The sequence below is a fragment of the Cyprinus carpio genome, chromosome A9 (assembly GCF_018340385.1).
Source record: "Cyprinus carpio isolate SPL01 chromosome A9, ASM1834038v1, whole genome shotgun sequence".
Lineage (NCBI taxonomy): Eukaryota > Metazoa > Chordata > Actinopteri > Cypriniformes > Cyprinidae > Cyprinus > Cyprinus carpio.
The window spans coordinates 8,074,252-8,095,366 of NC_056580.1; the positions used below are offsets into that span (position 1 = coordinate 8,074,252).

The 21,115-nt window shown below is 36.9% G+C and overlaps 1 protein-coding gene across 1 annotated transcript in view; it reads right to left on the reverse strand.

Annotated features, from left to right (window-relative positions):
• The window catches only part of LOC109088153 (unconventional myosin-XVI-like), a 116,270-nt gene that overhangs the window by 76,185 nt on the left and 18,970 nt on the right, over nucleotides 1-21,115 (reverse strand). Inside the window, 2 exon segments of the mRNA XM_042763079.1 lie at nucleotides 3,946-4,089; nucleotides 6,219-6,289. Of these exon segments, the coding sequence (XP_042619013.1) occupies nucleotides 3,946-4,089; nucleotides 6,219-6,289 (215 nt within the window).

The window sequence follows — 21,115 nt, forward strand, 5'->3', positions numbered from 1 at the left end:
GAATAACAATAACCAGACGATGGTTTTCTTCAGGATATCAGAGTACATTTTCCAAGGAGATATGAAGATCGTGATCTGTTCTTTCACCTGAGGTCTAGAAGCAGGTAATATGGCAGCATGTGTGATCCGTGAGCTGGCAGAGCTTCCATTTTCTTTTGATAATAATGAAATGATTCAGTCATCAATATGAAGGACAAAGAAGCTCACTGGATGAGGAACAGCTTGTGTAGGAATTATTGTAAATGGATTTGGATTGAAGGGGGCGAATATCTTCCCCTGGTATGTTCCTTTTAGATTCTCTTCAGAGATAAACGCACTGATTCATAGTCTGTTTACACCCCAAAGATCCTAATTTGTGGAGAATTTGCTGTTCAATGACAAATTAATGGTATAAATCTCCTTTCCCCCACTATTTCTCTAAGTCCCTTTTAGATTCTATTAAGTTGCTCTGTTTTCCTGCAGTGCATCATAGGCATGTTTATAGTCGATTTTCAGTTGTATGCCTCAATTATATTGTCGTTGGGGAATCCGAGGGAGGCAATGCACGTCTCAACAGCCTGCTGATTTAACGGTCTTTCCCACTTTCCGAAAACATCTAACAAGTTTAATAAAACTGCTGGCAGTCAATCTCAAACTTTTTCCTCACAAATTCAAAAGCCACAAATTGCAAACGTCATTAAGTCATACATTTCGCAGAAGGTGCCCCACGTTGGGCGCCACATTTGTGACAGAATGTTTGAGTGAAATGTCACAACCAGTCATTCAGTCTCACTTTTCTATGTTCAATCAGTAACCAAATAAAAAGCATATTTGATGAATATGACCCAATATTTGATGGCCTGTGCTGCACTGGAGCCAATGAGCAGAAATAATCTTGAGCTTCTTCTCTCCACTCTAACATTTGGGGTAGAAATTCTCCTTAGGAAAGACACAGTGTTAAAAATAACCTAGATATATCCATTACTTTGAGCTTCCACTGACATACACACAGAGTGAGCTTTTGTCTGGCACAACAGTGTGAAGAACAAGAGTGACACACTTGTGCCTTAAGTCTGTGAATCCAAGGGGGAGTCAGTATGAGTGTTCTGGTTGAGGCTGCACAATATATCAAAATTAAATCTAAAGCACTATATGGCAGAGTTTCAGAATTGCAGAGAAGCTTGGTTCATGGTAAATGTCCCCTGACATAAACTCAATCTCTGCATGTTGCTTATTATGTGAATTTGGGAATGCAATGTGAATCTGTTGTCAGCAAAAGATAAGCTGTAAAGGCTCACTTCAATTTTCTGACAAAATAAAAGCTCAAATGGATTAAATTTTGAGAAAAATTGATGCAATTAAGAAATTAGGATGCAATACTAATATTAGCATTGTAATTTTACAGCTGTATATATATACAGTACAACAGTATTGCATAGTAATAGTAATGGGGAAAGTCGTGGCCTAATGGTTCGAGAGTTTGACTCCTAACCTTAAGGTTGTGGGTTCGAGTCTCGGGCTGGCAATACCACGACTGAGGTGCCCTTGAGGAAGGCACTGAACCCCTAACTGCTCACCAGGCGCCGCAGCATAAATGGCTGCCCACTGCTCCTGGTGTGTGTTCACGGTGTGTGTGTGTTCACTGTTGTGTGTCAAGTCAAGTCAAGTCACCTTTATTTATATAGCGCTTTAAACAAAAAAGATTGCGTCAAAGCAACTGAACAACATTAATTAGGAAAACAGTGTGTCAATAATGCAAAATGACAGTTCAAGGCAGTTCATCATTGAATCAGTGGGGTCATCATGCAGCTCAGTTCAGTTTAAATCGTATCTGTGCAATAATTTGCAATCAAGTCAACACGCTGTAAATGAAGTGTCCCCAACTAAGCAAGCCAGAGGCGACAGCGGCAAGGAACCAAAACTCCATCGGTGAGAGAGAATGGAGAAAATCTTGGGAGAAACCAGGCTCAGTCGGGGGTCTGTTCTCCTCTGACCAGACGAAACCAGCAGTTCAATTCCAGGCTGCAGCAAAGTCAGATTGTGCAGAAGAATCATCTGTTTCCTGTGATCTGTGGGTTTTGTGTGTGCGCACTTTGGATGGGTTAAATGCAGAGCACGAATTCTGAGTATGGGTCACCATACTTGGCTTTATGTCATGTCACTTAATAGATGTTGTTATGTCTTTCACTTAATAGATTTCTTACTATGTTTAATATTTTAATGTAATAATAATAATAACAATAATAATAAAATATATCTTTACTTCTTGATTACTGAAATATGTCTGAGTTGGTTCTTGTGATGACAAGTAAACACAAGACAAGTGAACACAAGTTTTTTTTTCCGAAATTTCTCAGCCCTAAAGGGATGGTTTGCACTCGAAATAAATTTTCAGAGTAAGTCTTTACTGTTATTATTTTCTATGCAGCTGCATTCCCCTAAAATAATTCTAGAATTATTATAATTAATCTACATAATAATAATCTAATTAATATATAAATCACCATTTTTTTTCTATTGTAAAACGAGATTCTGTGTATAAGATTTTGGAGATTTTAAATATTTCAAAAGGTGTTTTAAAAATCTAAAATATTTAATTGTAACATTAAATTATCATGATTCCTGAATGAATAGGTCACATTTTGGAAGTAAACAGAGTTGCAAATGGTATTTTAAGTTGACTTAAAATAGTGACAATTAAGAAATAATGCATATTTGCCCATTAAAAAAAAATTCCTTCTGTTGTAGGAATACTCAAGACATTGTATCAGGGTAAGTTAAATTACCTGTGTTTTAGTTTGGAGGATTTGCGGTGTTTCTTTGTGGTAAAGACAGCAATCTGACATGACTGCACGCTGACTGAACACCACCTGTCTAAAGACGCAGACCCTGATCCTGCCTCGATCTGTCAGCACTGTACAGGATTACGCTCAACTGATCCGGCATGTCCAACATATGACAGAACTTTACTCTAAACTGTCTTAGTAGGATTCCCTCCTGCAGGAGAGCCATGCATGTTCAACTCACCTTTATTTCTATAACACTTTTTATAATGCACATTGTTTCAAAGCAGCTTTACAGAAAAATGCATGCCCCAAACGTTACAGTTAATAAGCCAGAAGTGACTGTGTTAAGGGAAAATAGAGATGATGTATTTGAAGCATGAGGTATGTGTGTCTTCACCAATCCCCTTCTGGAACCCGAAACAAATGTGACTTTAAAGGTACAGTTCAGTCATGATTTACTCACCTTCATGCCATTGTAAATCTATGAGTTACTTTTCATCCATAGAGAAACTTTAATGTATTTATTTTCTTATCTGAAGCACCAAAATGCTCTTTGGTGACATGCTTGCCAATTACAAAAGCTGCCAAGAAGGATGGACATGTCTTCCCTCTCCTACATCTATGTGTTACTCAAATGCACTTGGAAACACACACACACACACACACCTATCAAGGGTGGTCAGGGGTGTGGTGTGTCGACTCAAGGAGCTCATTAAATTCTCAATACCCCGGTGAGAGAGTGCAGGGAGGCAGGCAGTCATGTTTTTCATCTCTTCCATCTTATTTTTGCTTTCATCCTTCAGCACACAAACATTTTAATCATATTAAAGGGAGGTGTCACATATGACACAACTGAAAACAAATAAGAATTCTCCTGAAACCCCATTAGGACACTTGACAAGTGCAATGACTAAAGAAGTCTGCAAAACTTTGAGTAATCTATTAGCTACAGCATGTTTTTGATTTTGTATTTCCCTAATTGCAAAATAAATCAATAATATTTTTGCCACTGTTTTCTAGAAGAGAGACTGTAAATTGCAAATGTGTGTTTCTGCTACTCTGGAAGTTACATTTTTCAGTTTTGAGGAACACTAGCATACTGATGATCTCAAAGCTATGGACTGAAAGACACAAAACTAAAATTTTGATTTGATGTCTGTGGGTATGGTGTATTTCTCACCAGCAGCAGCAGCAACACCATATCTGCGTGATCGCAGGCACAGGCCACATGCAGAGCGGTCCACAGGTCCTCATCCTGCAGGTTGACATTCAGTCCTTTCTCTATCAAAATCTCTGCTGCGAACACATTGTCATGGCGGGCACACTGCAGAGACAAAAGCAAAAGTGGATACAGACATGTAGCATTCCCAGTCACAGGGGAGCAAGAGGATTGCAGTTGTTGTCTTTTCTTTTTAAAGAAAAAAAACTATTAAGCAGCTCAACTATTAATTACTGAACTGAAATGTGTGTGTGTATATATATATATATATATATATATGTGTGTGTGTGTGTGTGTGTGTGTATATATTGTAATAATATTTTATCACTGCTGATGAAAAATCTGCTTGGTAATCACAGGAATAAATCACATTTTACCATATATTCAAACAGAAAATAGTTATTTTAAATTGTAATAATATTTGACAATATTAATGTTTTTTACTGTATTTTTGAAATAAGAGAGGGCATAAGAGAATATTTTCAAAAACATCTAAAAATCTTCTGAATGCCAAATTTTTGGATGGCTGGTACACATTTGTTTTATATGTGTGTTCATCAATCATTTCAAACACTTTGATATTTTTTAGTGGATCACGATCATTGTTTCAGTAATTTGATGAACTACATCTGTGGTTACTCTGATAGGACACCTGTGTGAACCTTAGGAAAACCAACTTCATGCATCCACTAAAAAAGGACACTAGTTGATTAAAAGTCATTACAAAAATCATCAATTGTTGTATCTAATGCTATGAAATCCATACATTTAAAGCATGACTTGTAGATTAATACTTTTTGCACCCGCTGTAATTTTGGGAAAAATAATTAATTGAATGTGTCAGCTGCCTCAATCATGCTTTATTGAATGAGTGAATTAACTTTATTCATTTATTTATTTATTTAACTTTATTTCGCTAATCGACTGCGCATTTAAATGAGATATATAAATGGATTAAAAAGATTTAGCTCTTTTCACCAATTGATAATTGCATTAATTGCAGAGAGGCACAGGTTCATTTTCGTTAGAGGTGTAATAATCAAAATTGTAATTAAAAATTAATTTTACATAATGCATTGGATATGAATGGTTGATTTCATATGCTGCACAATAAAAATGTATTGTTTTGTGTCTGAGCATCTCTGACTCCTAGAGAGTGCCAAGACTTAATTAAACTGTATCCAATTACTGCTGAAATTGGATTTGTTTCTGTTTAGCTGTACTTTACCCTGGCAAACTCTTTAAATTTATTTACCTCTCTATGCTCACAAAATTAACTAACAAAAATTAAGTCATCCATCTTGCTTGAGTGCAGTGCTCACACATCGGACCGGGTCTATTAAAGTCAGTGTCACTGAATGCGGTCAAACGTTTCCCACAGTTACAATGAACCAACTAAAGGGAGTGTAATGGACGCCCACCATTTAGTTGGTGAACAGGCATCGAGCAGAACATGTCTGTGTCATAAATAAACAGGCATTGTTGAATAAAGGAAAAATAATTAATAACTGCTTCAGCCCTCCTAAGCTTTATAAAAAGGGCCATACGCTGGCTGTGCAATCATATCTGACCAGGAACAGAAAGAGAGTGAAAGAGTTTGGGTCATTTAGATCTTATTTCTCCTCTTTTAAAAATCCACTACAGTAAAACAAAATATTAAAAAAGAAAGAAATGTATCATTAATTTGGCCCAGACTGCTGCCATCTGATGAAAATAAATAAATAAATAAATAAATAAAATAAGTAAAAACACCATCAGGACAAAATCATGTTTTAACAACATTGGTCTGTAGATGCAAAGTTGTCTATGGTTCCACCTTCTGTGTAAGAAGAAAGTTAATTAAATTATTTGATAATGTTTACAGTTTTGAATGACTCAGACTGAGGAAATCATTGTGTGAGTGTGTGTGTGTGTGCGTGCTTGCATGCGTGTGTGTGTGTGTGTGTGTGTGTATAGCTGAACAGGTAATAAGGGTTGATACAGAATGTGTGTCCCAGGTGTGGCTTGTTCAAACAAAATATAAAGTCAGAACTTTTTATATATTATTTATTTAAAATAAATCTACATAATATTTTGTAGAGGACCTCAGAGATAAAGAAATGATTTTCGGGACATTTATTTGAAACAGGGCCCGTTAGATATACTGCCGATGACATCACAGTCACAGTGTATGACGGCTCAAGAGGCAACGTGCATGTAACTGAATTTGTCAGAGCTTGTCCTTATGTTCTTACCAGATGGAGCAGAGATCCTCCTGAGGAAATCACTGTGTTCAGGTCAGCTCCCTCCTTCAGCAGCCTCAGCACTGGAACAAAAGAAAAAGCAACGAGGGATGAATATATTTGCAAAATGAAGACTTCTCAGTTACCCTCTCTGCACACAAACACATAGTGAGGAAATATGATGAATTATTACAATCCCTACAGACACACATGTGGGCTCTGTTCCAAAACCTAGTGCGCTGCCTAGCTGTCTACTGCCTACATACAGGGACCAACCTTATAAGGCCACATTCTTATGGAAATGGAACCTCACGAGTGACTGATTTATAACACACTACATCAAGAGAAACAAACAGTGCTACTCAAAAAAGTGGAGTTTGGTGTTAGCATGTTGCTAAGCTAACAAACATATACGCATACAAACACAGGATTAAAAAAAAAAAACCTACTGAACTATTATTAAGTTGAACTATTATTGGTTTTTGCTGGTTCTGAATGTCTTATAACTGATATTTTTCAACCATAATAATAGTATTATCTTATTCCTGTATTCGCCATCTTGGACAAATTTTTCACAGAGCTCATTCTCTATTAAATATACAGCAAAAAATAAAAGATCAAATAAAGATCAAAAATAGTACTAGCCTAGTGTTTACTCTATAAACAAACATCACACTTACAGCCTTTGTCATTATTCTTAACCATCAGACTGTTGTCAGTCCTTAACTCAATCTCTTTGACAGTGTCTAGTGCATATTGTCAGTCTCATCTTGGCTTTCCCTATCAAGTACACTACATCACACACAGCTAAGCCCCACTGAATTTAATTACTGAAGAACCTATCAGACACTTTATATCAATTCCCATCAAAATCCAGCATAAAAACCACTCCTAGCATGGCATTTACTGTAACATGAGCACAGTAATGAAGGAAAGGGACTCAATGTTGATCCCATATAACGATGGATGAAAAACACGCATACCAGCACTCACACAAATGTTGGTAAATTCCTGAGGGATTTTTCAGCTCCATAGCGTAACAACATACTAGTCTGGAACTGTGCCTCAAACAAGCACAGTAGGGAACAAATCTGCTTACATAGAGAAATGAAAGAGGCATGACAGACGCCCATATGATCTCAGCTGAGATCACTAAATCACTAAAGAGTGAAGACAAGACAGATGTGCGCACAAAAACAACAACAAAAATGTTAACATCAGCAGGTTAGCCTTCTGAGGCTATCTGGCAACAACTCAGGCATATCGAAAGGAATATCTTCAAAGGAACATATTTAAAGAAACCCGCAAAGGGAGGAGGACAAAATTGTCATGCAAAGGCCTGTTTACACCAAGAACAATAACTATAAAGATGATATCAACTATAACTATAGTTAAGCATGGTAATATACATACATGGCAATCTTACTGTGTTTTGTCTTGACAGAATAGATCTGCTATGCTGCTGCTGTGGCAGAACAAGTACCAAGAATTGCTCCAGGCAATACATCCACAGACATGCTGCTATCAGCATGTAGGAAATACTGCTGCTGCACATATAACACATGAAATTACCCCATATTTAACATACATGAAGTTACCCCGTAGCAAACCTATATGGGTGGAGCTGGGGAAGGTGAAGGGTTTCTGAAGCGTGCTGCAACTGATAAAGTAAGCACGAGCCAAATATTTGAATGCTGAGCAGCAAGCTCATTGGCTGCTGATGCGAAAGAAACCAATCAGCTGTGCCATGTGAATAATGACGTAATTATGTCAGACTGAATTAGAACCTATCGGCCTACGCCATCTAGGGTCTTATGACAGAACTTTGGATTAGCGTCCACACGAGCACACAGTGATATTGTTTATTATCAGTGCTTGAAGTAACGTCAGACTTGAGCTTTTTAAAGGTGCTGTATATAAGATTTTGACTTTACTAAAGCACAGAAATACCATAATATGTTTGCAGATATTTAAGACACATGCTAAGTTAACATTGTTTATCTAAAAAACAATGCTACAGTCAGTTGTTCTCCTTTGAAAATGTGCATTCCGGGCCGGAATGCCGGTCTTTGTTTTGGTTTGTGAAACCCGCCCACTGCCAGTTTACCCAATTGTATTTCGGCACCCCGAGTTGCCAGTTGGCGGAAAACACAGCGTATTTTATTTCATTCATCGTCAAGTGCGCTTGTTCCTGTTTGTGTCTCAATCTCGCAACCTGCATGTGCCTCAAGTCTGAGGAGGAGGGGCCTGGTGAAAAAACTCCTCTCCAATATTTTGAATTTGGACTGCAATACCTAGTTCAACCACTTGTTGTCAATCCTACATACAGCACCTTTAAAACCAGATGGATTCTGATTGTCAATGTTCTCATCAATCATTAGCTGAAAAAAAAAAAAATCTGAAAGTGATTCCAATGATATCATTCCTCTTTACTCTGAGGCGAAAATTAAATTCTGCCCATTTATGCTGCTTTTTTGGAGGTTAGTGTACGTAAAACAGCACTCTTGACATTACAAAAAAATATAAAAAAATGTTTTGTGGGGAAAAAAGTTAAGCTGGTTTGAAACAACATGAGGGTGAGTATGATAGAATCTAGTTACCCTTTTTTAAGGTATCCTTGTTACATTGTAATTCAACTGTAATACAAGTATTTTGTAACATTAACTAAAAACATGTACTTACTATATAGGGTTAAGGTTTGGTTTAGGGTTAGTCATGCAAAATTTACTGTTATCACTATAGTAAGTACATGTAACGTTTTACAAGGACACTGAAAATGTGTTACCCAGAATTTTTGTTTCTGGGTGACTTGCCCCTTCAATTCTCAATTTCCTTGACAGCTGCTGCTGTGGTACAAGTACATTGGCTGTGACAGGTGTGTTCCCAAACATCAGCGTGATGGATGGCTTGGAGGCTGAATGGGTGAATCTCCGATATCACTCAGCAATCTCCATCAGGAAATTGAACACTAGTTGGGATTACACAGCACTGTCAACCCAGGAAAATAAAAATGAATGAAGATCCCAGAGAGGAAATGAGGCAGGGTGTAAGGCTTGTAAAGGACACAGTCTGATGTACGCCAAAGCAATCAAGGGCTATTCAGTGATAAAAGGGCTGCTATGCAATTTGCTAGATTTGCTTAATGCAGCTAAGGACCATATTTTGCTGATCGTCACAACACAATGGTTGCCATGCATTTTATATCACGTGAACCTACGCCATTGCAAAACATGCAATCAATACTAATTGCACATGCCTGCCAGACTCAAGTCTTACCAGATCTTTGGAAAGATGAGCTCAAAGATCAATAGGTCTTAAACTAGGTAATAAATCTAGTATGTACCTGATTGATTTCTGCACATGACACAGATATGTGCTCAAATCACTACTTATCAGAAAAGAGTGAAGGTTAATTACAGAAGTAATTAGCATATGATCAAGCTTTCTATACAGCACTACCCAAGCTTTAATATTGTGACCCTCACAGGAGTGGTTACAACCTCAAACAGATTTGCTTGTGGATGGCCACTCAACACAGCAGAAATGAGAGGTTAAGCAGTTGGCCCACAGTTCCACAGCCTGGTTATTCCGGCTGTATACCTATTTATACATGAGAACATGCCTGGTCTGAGTAGCTGTGGTGAGGTAGAGCAGTTCACGCTAATAATACAGTCCATACTCATTCATATTGGTGAGGTGTTACGGTGATCTTACTCAACAATATTTGTGGCTGGCTCGTTGGTTAAACAGCTGAATGCTGTAAACATCTATGCAACCTCCATTATGCTTTGCACAACAAGAATTCATTAACAACCAACAAAACATCAGCTATCCTCATGCCATTGTAGCAAACTAAAACACTGCCCTGGAGAACAAAATTAGATGATTACGAGAACACAAATACACAAATGTGTAGCTACAATGAGCGAATACAATTACATCTAAAATGGCTATTTAATGGAATCATTAATTTTGTAAGAACTGATTTACTTCTAATACAGAAACATCAGTCCAATCAACTTCAATCAATGCCGTTCACATAGAATCTGACACTCAAACCTATTATTAATCAGCTTAAACCGTTCATCTAAGGCAAATTCATTTTCCAATTATCAACACAAAAATCATTAACATAAAAATCTCAAAATCATAACCAAGTTCAAATTTCTCTAAGCAGGCATTTTTTTTTTGGGCAGTGGTTTGAAACGTTTTTAAGAGCGAATTTTTTTTTTTTTTTTAATTGACATGATCCATCCAGCACATATAAAACTACTTTTCTGAGACACTGTGGTTCACAAGTATTGGGGCTTGAGCCCCACACTAAAAAAAAAAAAAAACCACACAGTATGGCGTGACCTAAAATAATGCAAATTATCACAACATTCACAGCACACGATTCTCCACCATGTGTGAGGATCAACAAATTTTAAAATCTCAGTAAAAATATTAACTCTCTCCTCTTCCACATGACAGCTAACTTCGACAGTGACAAAACGCAGCAGCAGCAACAACCAATCATAAATTAAGCAAGTAAAATTTTAAAACAATTATACGCGATTTTAATAATAATTACCCGCTAAAATGTTTTGCAAGCTGCAATGCGTGGCTGGGAACTTGTGCAATATTGTTCAGTGTAAAATTGTTTGTTCAGATGACTCAATTTGAAAAGTTGGGAGAACATTTGGATATGTTGTGAACAAATCCTTGAGCATCTAAGTAAGGTAAACAAAGCAACTTTTGCTAGTGACATGTTCAGAGTATTTTCATTCTACTAAAAATACTTCTACTAAAAATTATTTTTTCAGGCTACTTTTTTACATAAATACCATTGGTCCCATGTATGAATTTTTCGAAAGTTGATTTTTTCTACATGCAGTAAAGAAAAGTTTTTAGTGACGGCACAGGTTCTGTCATCATTCCGTTTTAAAAACTTTACTGAGACACTGTGGTATTTTATTGGGGCTTGGGCCCCACACTAAAAAAAAAAAAAAATTTGTGGTATTTTATTGGGGCTTGGGCCCCACACTAAAAAAAAAAAAAAATTGACCTAAAATAATGCAACTTATCACAATCAACTTCAGCACACAATTCTCAACCATGGTGAGGATCAACAAATTGTTTAAATGTTAAAATGTTTTCAAGCTGCAATGGATGCTGGGAACTTGTGCAATATTGTTCAGTGTAAAATTGTTTGTTCAAAGCTTTATGGATATGTTGTGAAAAGCATCTAAGTAAGGTAAACAAAGCAAACTTTCTAGTGACAACATTCTACAAAAATGGTCTACTAAACAACGTCATCATTTTACTCCCCTACTCCACATGACCCCACATCATCTTTCTTCACTTAAACACAATATTAGATGTTCTCATCATTTTACTCCCCTTCTTGACTTTCTTCGGTGAAACACAAAATCAGATGTTCACCAGAATGTCAAAGCTGCTCTTTTCCATTCAATGAAAGTGAACGGTCACCAGGAGGTATAAGCTCAAAAAAATTACTTGAAAGCCCCATAAAATCATCTTAACAGTGGTCCATACAACATGTCCATTATATTTTAGTCTTCTGAATTCATAAAGTAGCTTTATGTGAGGAACAGTCCAAAATTTAAATCATCATTCACTGAAAATCCTGCTTAAATGACCATTGTCACCACTCACTTTCTTGGAAAATCAGCTCTAAAATATTTTCAAAAGGTTTTTTTTTTTTTTTTTTTTTTTTTTTTTTTTTTTTGGTGAGCTGTCCCTTTACAAAGCTGTTCAGCAATTAGCCGGAATGATACATTTAGCAATAATAGTGCTTAATGTTTACATGAGCACAAGACTATAATTTACAAAATGGTCCACTTAACCCTGGAGAAAATGGGTTAACTCTGTGTGGTCATTAGGAGACAGATTTTCTGCTGACTGCAAAGAGAGAAAACAACCTGTGCATGTTAACATGGAGTTACTGAGCCTGATGAGCACATCTGTTAGATGGTCCGGCTGCAGGCATTAGAGGAAACACCAGAGACCACCCGCCTGTGTGTTAGGCCTCTTTACTGAACGCAACTAAACAGAGGTCAGCAGACACACTTAGCCCATAAGGTGTCTTTGCACAGTGGTCAGAATCATGCTGTGTTATTGAATCTGCTTAAGTCAATGTGGATTATTACTGGTGGAACCAATTTAGCCTCAATTAAGTCAAATAAACCATTAACACACTGTTTTCGTAACTGGCATCAAATAGAGCAGATACAGACAGTCTAATATTCACACCACTAATTCTGGAATGAAACTGGACCTCTGTGGAGGTATCCAAATTTTGCACGCTCCGGTTTATTTTAATGTGCTCTGTTGGCACTCATATGATAAGTTTAATATGTGCTTTCCTCGGTGTGGTTGATAATCTCCTATATTACCTATGACTTGATAACGGGCGCAAGAGTGTGCGAAATTCAACACGTCACAAGAAAACATCTGTTGGAACCATATGTGGCGTTTCCATGGAAACCAGGCATGGGGAAAGAAGATGACGAGAGAGGAAAAAGCAAGATAGTAGGAGATGAGAAATTAAAAGATAGGGAATAACACGCAAATGCTCTCGCTACTTTTGGATACCACAGACCGCCACATATCATGCATGCCTTATGAAGGATTCCTAAAATATATATAGGCAGTTACAGTATTTTTTTTTTTTCTTTTTCACATGTTAATACCTACACACACTACTGTTCAAAAGTTTGGGGTTGGTATTTTAGTCTGTTTTCAAATGTAATTTATTTCTGTGATGGCAAAGCTGAATTTTCAGCATCATTACTCCACCCTTCAGTATCACATGATCCTAGAGAAATCATTCTAATATGCTGATTTGATGCTCAAAAAACATTATTATTATTATTATTATTATTATTATTATTATTATTATTATTATTCTATTAAAAACAGTTGTGGTGCTTAATAATTTTTGTGTAAACCATGATACAATTTTTAAAAAAGATTCTTTGATAAATAAAAAGTTCAAAAGAACCGTATTTATTTACAACCAATAGAATATAATTATTGTTGCGATTTAAAAATGTTTACAGTCACTTTTTATCTATTTAATGCATCATGGATTAATACAATTTTCTATACCAAAAATAAATTTTCAATTCAATTCAGTTCAAGTTTATTTGTATAGCGCTTTTTACGATACAAATCATTACAAAGCAACTTTACAGAAAATTAAGTTTTACACAATATTTAGTTAGCTTATCAGTGGTGACTGTCAGTTCATTGCATATAGCAGAAATGTTCAGAAAAATCAATTAAACAAACAGACGATTTAACATTATTATTATTATGCAATCAAACCTTATAGCAAAATGTGGTAGTTCTGTATGTTGTCTCTGGGTTAGCATCATCTGAGGTCCTCTGAGGGGCTGGCATCATCTCTTCTCAGGTAGTAGTACATTTAGTAGTACATGTAGTACATTTTCACTGATTATTATTATTATTATTATTATTATTATTATTATTATTATTATTATTATTATTATTAGTGTGGCTTTAAAAATAGCCATCTTATTAAATAATAATAATAATAATAAAACAAATAAACAAATAAATAAAAGCACATACATATGGATGCATCTTTACACATGCCCAATATCAGCATGCATTGGCAATCTTCTCTGAAGACCCTCCCCTCCAAATCCCATCACAAGCAATCACAGAAGACTCATTTGAGACACATTACTACCAGGTGTAAACACAGATCTGCTTCATACGATCACCTGAGATGGAGGCCAAACACAGAACAGGACAGAGCAAGGGAGAATTATTAGACTAGCACATGTCCAGTTGCCTCATTTATGTGAGGGTTGTTGGTCTGTCCATGGCTGCAGATTTGAGATACGGAGGATTTTGTCGCTAAGAATATTTTGCCAGATGTACAAACACACCCTTTAGAAAATTGCTTCCAATGTTCTTTGATCTCTTGAGTTAAATCAAATCCACTGCTGAACCGTAATGAAGTGCATGAGTACATCTTGCATAATACACTACAATAGTGCATTATGTTCTGCAGCAGGATACAGGTGTCATCCATTAGCCCTAATATACTGTAAAAGGCAAAGGAGCCAGTCATCTAGGCATTATGGATGGGCCAAGACCACGATAATGTATAACTCTAATGGGAGGGGGAGTGTAAGAGAAGTGCACACAACAAATTGATGTCTCTAGAGGTTTGAATTCAATCAGTGGCACCATAAACGAATCATTCAGATAGCATGTTTACAACCCTTAGAAACATATTAGCTCAGTGACGGAACCTATTGAGCTGCACTGCTGTCTAGATAGACAGCGTCCTAACTGAAATGGAACCCTTAAAAGTAACAGTTTACATACTATAGACAGAGCTCCTCATGTGAAACTCAAAGAACAATGAATTTGAAATGAAATGAGTTTGGTGCTAGGATGATCCTAAGCTAACAGCTCAGTACTCCAAGCATGTAAATATATCAGACATTATTTATATAGCGCTTTAAACAAAAAAGATTGCGTCAAAGCAACTGAACATACAATTTTAGTCAAGGTCACATCTATTCCACCTATATTTCTCCATCCTTCATCACATCTATTCCACCTATATTTCTCCATCCTTCAGATTAGGAAAACAGTGTGCCTCAATAATGCAAAATGTTCCACCATCAATGACAGTTCATCCTTGAATCTCAGTGATCGTCACCCTTCAGAAAAGTAAGCTTCAGTTTATCCCTGTACCTGAGAGAAATCCGCTGGGTATTCAAGTCAACGATATGCTCATGAAATGAAGTGTCCCAACTTGGAGGCCCTAAGCAAGGGGAGAGTTCGGTCCTCCACAATAAGAGGAGGACGATTTATTTTCCACTGAAGGTCAAAATTAGCTCACTGGGGTGGAAAAAAATGGATTCCACTCCTTGAAGTCCATATATTCAACAAATAAAGTTCTCAATCCTTCAGTACTCCATTTCATTTCATGTTCCTAACAGAAAGCATTCCACCGATCTGAATGACAAATGACTGTCAGCCCCTTCCATCTCTGAAATGAACACGTCTTCTTGGATTCTTTCGCAGAGGGCAATTGTAGCCTATGAGGTATCCGAGGCGCGATCATTTTGGTCCCTAGAACTTTACCCAAATCCCGCCAGGGATGACTTCCAGTCAAGCACAGGAGCTTCAAGATTTTGAAATGGGCTTTAGAGGGACTGGCTAAAATGAGCTCACTGGGGTGGAAAAAAATTCAATCCCACACAATAACAATAAAAGAAATATTAACAAAAAAAAAGTCTAAAATGAGCCCAATTCCAGCTCAAAAAAATAAAAACCAAAAACAAAAAATTAACAAAATAATAACAACAAAAAAATCCAAAAACAAAAAATAATACCTAACAGACAGTGTCCTGTGTGTCAGAAATCTGTGTTGTGACCCACGAGAGAGATGGGTTAAATGCAAAGCACAATTTCTGTCATCGAATCCCATCCTTGGCTAAAGTTGGTCATTCTAAAAACCAACAACTTTGGATCAGTGGACACAGGCCAGTTAGATAGGCTGCTTCAAATCATCAACTTACAAACCACCAGACCTAGATTTCAGCTTGAACTGCAGAAAAGTTGGTCAGTTTAAGAGCTAAGCGGACATAATTCGTGAACTCACCACCCTATCAATGAGTGATGAACGTTAGATTTCATTTTATTTGATCTTTTCAGTTGGGAATACAAAACCAAGCACATTCATTTCCCCGTCTAGGATTTAAAAGGGATCATATAAGGAGTCAAATGAACATCATATACTGAAAATACACTACAGAATCTCATTCAGAAATCAGGTATACAGCATCAGTATTAACATTTCAATGCCCACATTTACTTGTCAATGCCATTTATTTGCTGTTCAGAAGTTCATCTTGTTAATTATAACCAACATACAGAAAGTTAACCAAACCTACCTGAATGTGTGTAGCACCTGCTGCTCAGCATTTCTTGAAGGAAATGGACATTAGAAATAAAAGGCTGACGTTTATTGGTCCCTTTTAACATTCATTTAACTCTTAGCTAAACAGCTGTTTTGTTAATCTGTCAAATTGTTTGTGTACCAACAACCTTCAATAAAAATGTATTTCAGGGATCATATATAGTATAATCCTTTTATTGAAATTTAGGCAAGGGTTAATGAATTGATTTTAAATGGACACACGACACCATCTGCAATGATAAAACTGCCAAGCCTCAAAGAAAGATGTTAAAGAATGACTGATAAGTAAGAATTCAACCAGTTACAAACTAGCATATAAAGCAGGTGCTAGAGAATTAAATCAGTTCAAATCGTAGACTCTCGGTATTGAAGTTGAACTTTATTCCTCCATCTGTGTTGGTTCTTGCTAATTTCCATCTTGTCTCACAGTGCGAATGTCGCATTGCAGGAATGCCACTAGCACTGCATCACAGTGGGCTGTGAGGGGCTTGTAAATGCTCTCATTTGCTCACTCCCAGAGCTCTGTCATTATCCTGACAGCAATTTTATGTTTCCTCCGCAAACCACCTGCCAAAATTCATGACCATGATGTGTTACATCATTCCACCCCATTCCACAGGCTTTCAGAAGTAGGACACAGCACTTCAATCTTAATCCTTGTGTAAAGCAACTACAGAGTCTCTCGAGGTTTAGAGAATCCTTCCCATGGGGCAATACTGATGAGATGATTCTGACCTCTTGGGTCTTTCAGAATAATGGGCACCGAAGCCTGTGGTCATCTTTAATTTGCGTTGCAGAGATGAAATTATGATTTAGTGGCATTTAGTGTGGTAGAAGGAGTGATACCAACCTAAATGGTCTTTAAAGGACTGCTGGGCAAGATTTATTTTATTTATTTATTTATTTTTATGGGTAAAGATTTTTCCAGTAGTCCTTGTGCCTGATATTTACATCTCAGCCTTACACCATAGATATTGATGGACATTCCTGCAGATTTCTTTTGAAGATCTCATTTCTTGTGAGAACTTGATCAGACATAAGATTTGGTTTGTGGTAGATGTATATGATAAATGCAATAAATTGGAACAGCATAGAAAAGTGTATGGAGCAACCCTTGTATGAATCTAAAAAAAAAAACAATTACAAAAGGCAAACAGTCACTAATGCTTAACCCTGAAAAGTGACCCTGAAACCCTGAAAAAGGCTTAAAAGGTTTACTCAAGTCATCCTAGGTGTATATAACTTTCTTCTTTCAGTAATCACCTAGGTGTATATAACTTTCTTCTTTCAGACGAATCCAGTCGGAGTTATATTGAAAACTGTCCTGGCTATTCTAAGCTCTAGCATTGCAGTCAGCGGGTGTTGCAGTTGAACAGTCCACAAGTCGTCAAATAAAGTGTGCGCATTCATAATAAACTGTGCCACACATGGCTCCGGGGGGTGAATAAAGGCCTTCTGTAGTGAATGCATCCGTTTTTGTAAGAAAAATATCCATATTGCAAACGTAATAAACACTTTTCTCTCACTTCAGTTATCGGTCATACGCGGAAGCCATTCTGGCGGATGACGCAGCATGTATGCACAGCATGCGCACCTCTGAGATATGCTAGTATTGCAAGTTTATTTATAGGAGCAAAGGAAGCAAAGTTTCCTCACTTTAGCAAAGGAAAACCAGTGTCCTCTTGGTTTATATCGAAATCCTCCGACATTCTTCTTTGCAAATGCTCGATTTGTACTTCTAATTCGTGACCGGCGTTTTGTTTTGTTCTCTCTCTACATTCGTCACTAATCACACAACACCGACGTACTACGACATCCACCGTAACGGCTTCCGCGTATGACGTAGGATGACTCGTCTAATTTTCATTTTTGGGTGAACTAACACTTTAAACCACTAATGCTTAAACCATGACATATTAAATAATAGAAACAAAATTTACATTTTAAATTTGGAATTCGGAGCTCATACTGGAAAAATATAAATTCTATCCAGTGGCCCAAAGTGAGAAAAAATATGCAATTTATGGCAGTTTTTCATATGTACATGGCAAACAAGAGAGATTAAATTCTTATTAGAACAGATCTTTGGTTTAAAAATAAATCCCTTTTCTTAGTATTTTGTAAGATTTAGAAGTTAAGGCTGGAATACACTACACGACTTTTAAAATCTGAACAGACTTTTTAAACACTAGGCATCATGCACTTACCGACTTTGAAAATAGATACAGAAGAAAACTGTCCATCATACAGAACATGACATCTTGTAATATAACATAGCTATTGCACAGAATAAGAAAGAAGCAAAATGACATTGGGATGAAATAGATTACATTTACAATTAGATGAATTGATTTAATCAAAGATAAGGGGTGATTGTAGGCATAAAGCAAAACAAAGAATCTAAAACCTCAAAGTAATTTTTTTTTTTATGTATCCAAGTTATTTTAAAGGATAAATTCTGACATCCACCAAAGATGCAAAGCAAATTTTAACTTCAATCACTGTTACCACATTTTCAGTTGTACTCCAATTCTTTGTGTATAAAGTCTTGTTAGGTTCGGACACTGTGTACAGGAGATTAAGGTTAGTTTAAAAAGGAGCAACACCAGACCGTCAGCAATGCCTTTGCAGTCTCTGCATTGGTTTGACTAATCAAAATTCTTCTGGTAACTATTTGCAATGAAGGTTTTAAAAATTATGACAAATTTTGTTCAAATTGGACCAACAGCCTATGACGAGTTGAAATGACAAAAAAATCTGATATATTCATTTTGTAAGCCTTGACTCAAGGATTTGGGGGGGAGAGGGATTTCTAGACTTTTATGGTTATAGAGGTAAGAACCAAACCACAAATCGTCTTATAATAGCACCACAGAGTTTCATAAAGATGTGTGTCTGTGTGCCTACCCTGAGTCGCTGTGCACCATACTGCCAAGCTTGGCATCTCGAATGCCAAGAAAGATTTAGGACAAAAAAAACAAAACAACAAAGATGAAGAATATGAACAATTGCATTGCTGGAAGTTAACTACAGCACCTATACCACGCCAAGACCTGCGGCGAGCACATTTTCAACGGACACACAAAGAAGTCAAACTTGTTATAATAAACCAAAAACACACACAAAACGGACACACAAAACAATAGTAGCTTAGGCTTTCTGACGTGTGAGAATACACTAATTTGTAGGTGTGATTCTCATACGATTTATCAAACTGGCAAAAAAAAAAACAATAAAAACCAAACAAAAAGACAAGACAAGACCCGAGCACAACACACAATCAACATCAACAAACAGAAAAAAAACACAAACCAATCCAACTGGAATTGATTTCATCGTTCATTTACAATTAAAACTAAAATCGCAACCCGCTCTCACTCTCATACGGACCTGATCATGTTAAGACAATGAGATTGGAGGACCTCTAATAAGAAACGCACATCCACAGGTGCATGAAGATTATATTTACAATTCAAACTGATATTGGAACCACTTACTAGAGGCCAAATGTTTATTTATGCCCTTACTGATCCAAGAACCCACAATCACTTAGAAAAGCAACAGAAATCCTATCCACAACAAGTCACATGGTTTGAGGTGTCTAACACCTAAAGTTTAAATAAGAGATTTGAACAGACTCCTAACCGAAGTATAAAAGCTACACAAGTATGAGCAAGTGCTGCTTGCTAATCCGCGACTTAAGGAAGAAGCAACACTTTTTAATGGGCATAAAAATCGGCACTTCTCAGAGAATCAGAGATTCATTAACGTCTAACCTTGAGCTGATGTCACAAAAAATGTGATGCTTCAGTTCACCTCTAAGAAGCCATGTGAACAGTATAAAAGAAGCAAACACTTTTTATGGGTGATAGCGGCTGAGAGGGTCGCAGAGTCGCTCATCTCATATCTCACACACTCAACACATAAATCATTAATGTATCACGGGTGTGTGATCCCCATCTCTCTCACGCTCATCTCAGAGCTCAGTGATGCTACAGCTCAATGCTTATTCATGTGTGCTAGATCTGATTGTCTCCAGGGCTCAGACCTGACAGAGTAAAATGTTTGGACAGTCCATCAACCTTCATTTGTGTGCAATGCTACTATATTACCGACAATACATGCAAGTAAAATCAATGACATCATTCTATGAAAGCATATTCCATAGAAATAAAAGAAATCCACTTGAATCCCACCTTAATCTCCACATAAGTCACTTTTTTTTTTTTTTTTTTTGTAATGTGCAAAATATTTCCTTGTAGTACAGGGGTGTAATGCAAATCTTTCCCCGTCAGTGAGCTATCATTTCCAAATGTGCCCCTTTCCACTCTGACCTCTGGAATAACCCTAAATTCCTGATTATGTGGTATTTATACATTTTGACCAATTGTTCAATTCATTAAAGATGGGGGCAATGAGGAACCCTGCTGACAGAGTTCCCTCTGGGATATCTTCAACCTGAGGCTAAGATATAAATCCAGCATGCTGAAACTCAGATGGAGTAGAAGAGTCAGCATTTTCAAACATATAGGGTGCCTGTCACTGTGAAATATAAAACCAAAAATGAAGAGTATCTGCACACATATGCTACTTATGTTGAGTGACACTTGCTGGTTGTCAAGTTACTGTGACACTGATAGTGGTGTAGCTTAGTGGTTAAACATCTAGGCCGGTAACTGAAAAACTTTGTATTTCAAGTCCCAGAAGGGGCAAATCAATAGACCATCACCACTGTGTCATTCAGGATTGCATTTAACCTTCCTCTAAGACGGGAATAACCCAATGAAAAGTGCACTGCTAGTTGCTTAAGTACAAGCATCAGCTATATTCCTAATCTCTAAAACTGGTGACAGGCACAGAGCTCAGTTAAAAGCGCACATGACCTTCCATTTTTTTTTTATCTGTTTTGTTTGAATCTCTAAATTGCAAGTAAACT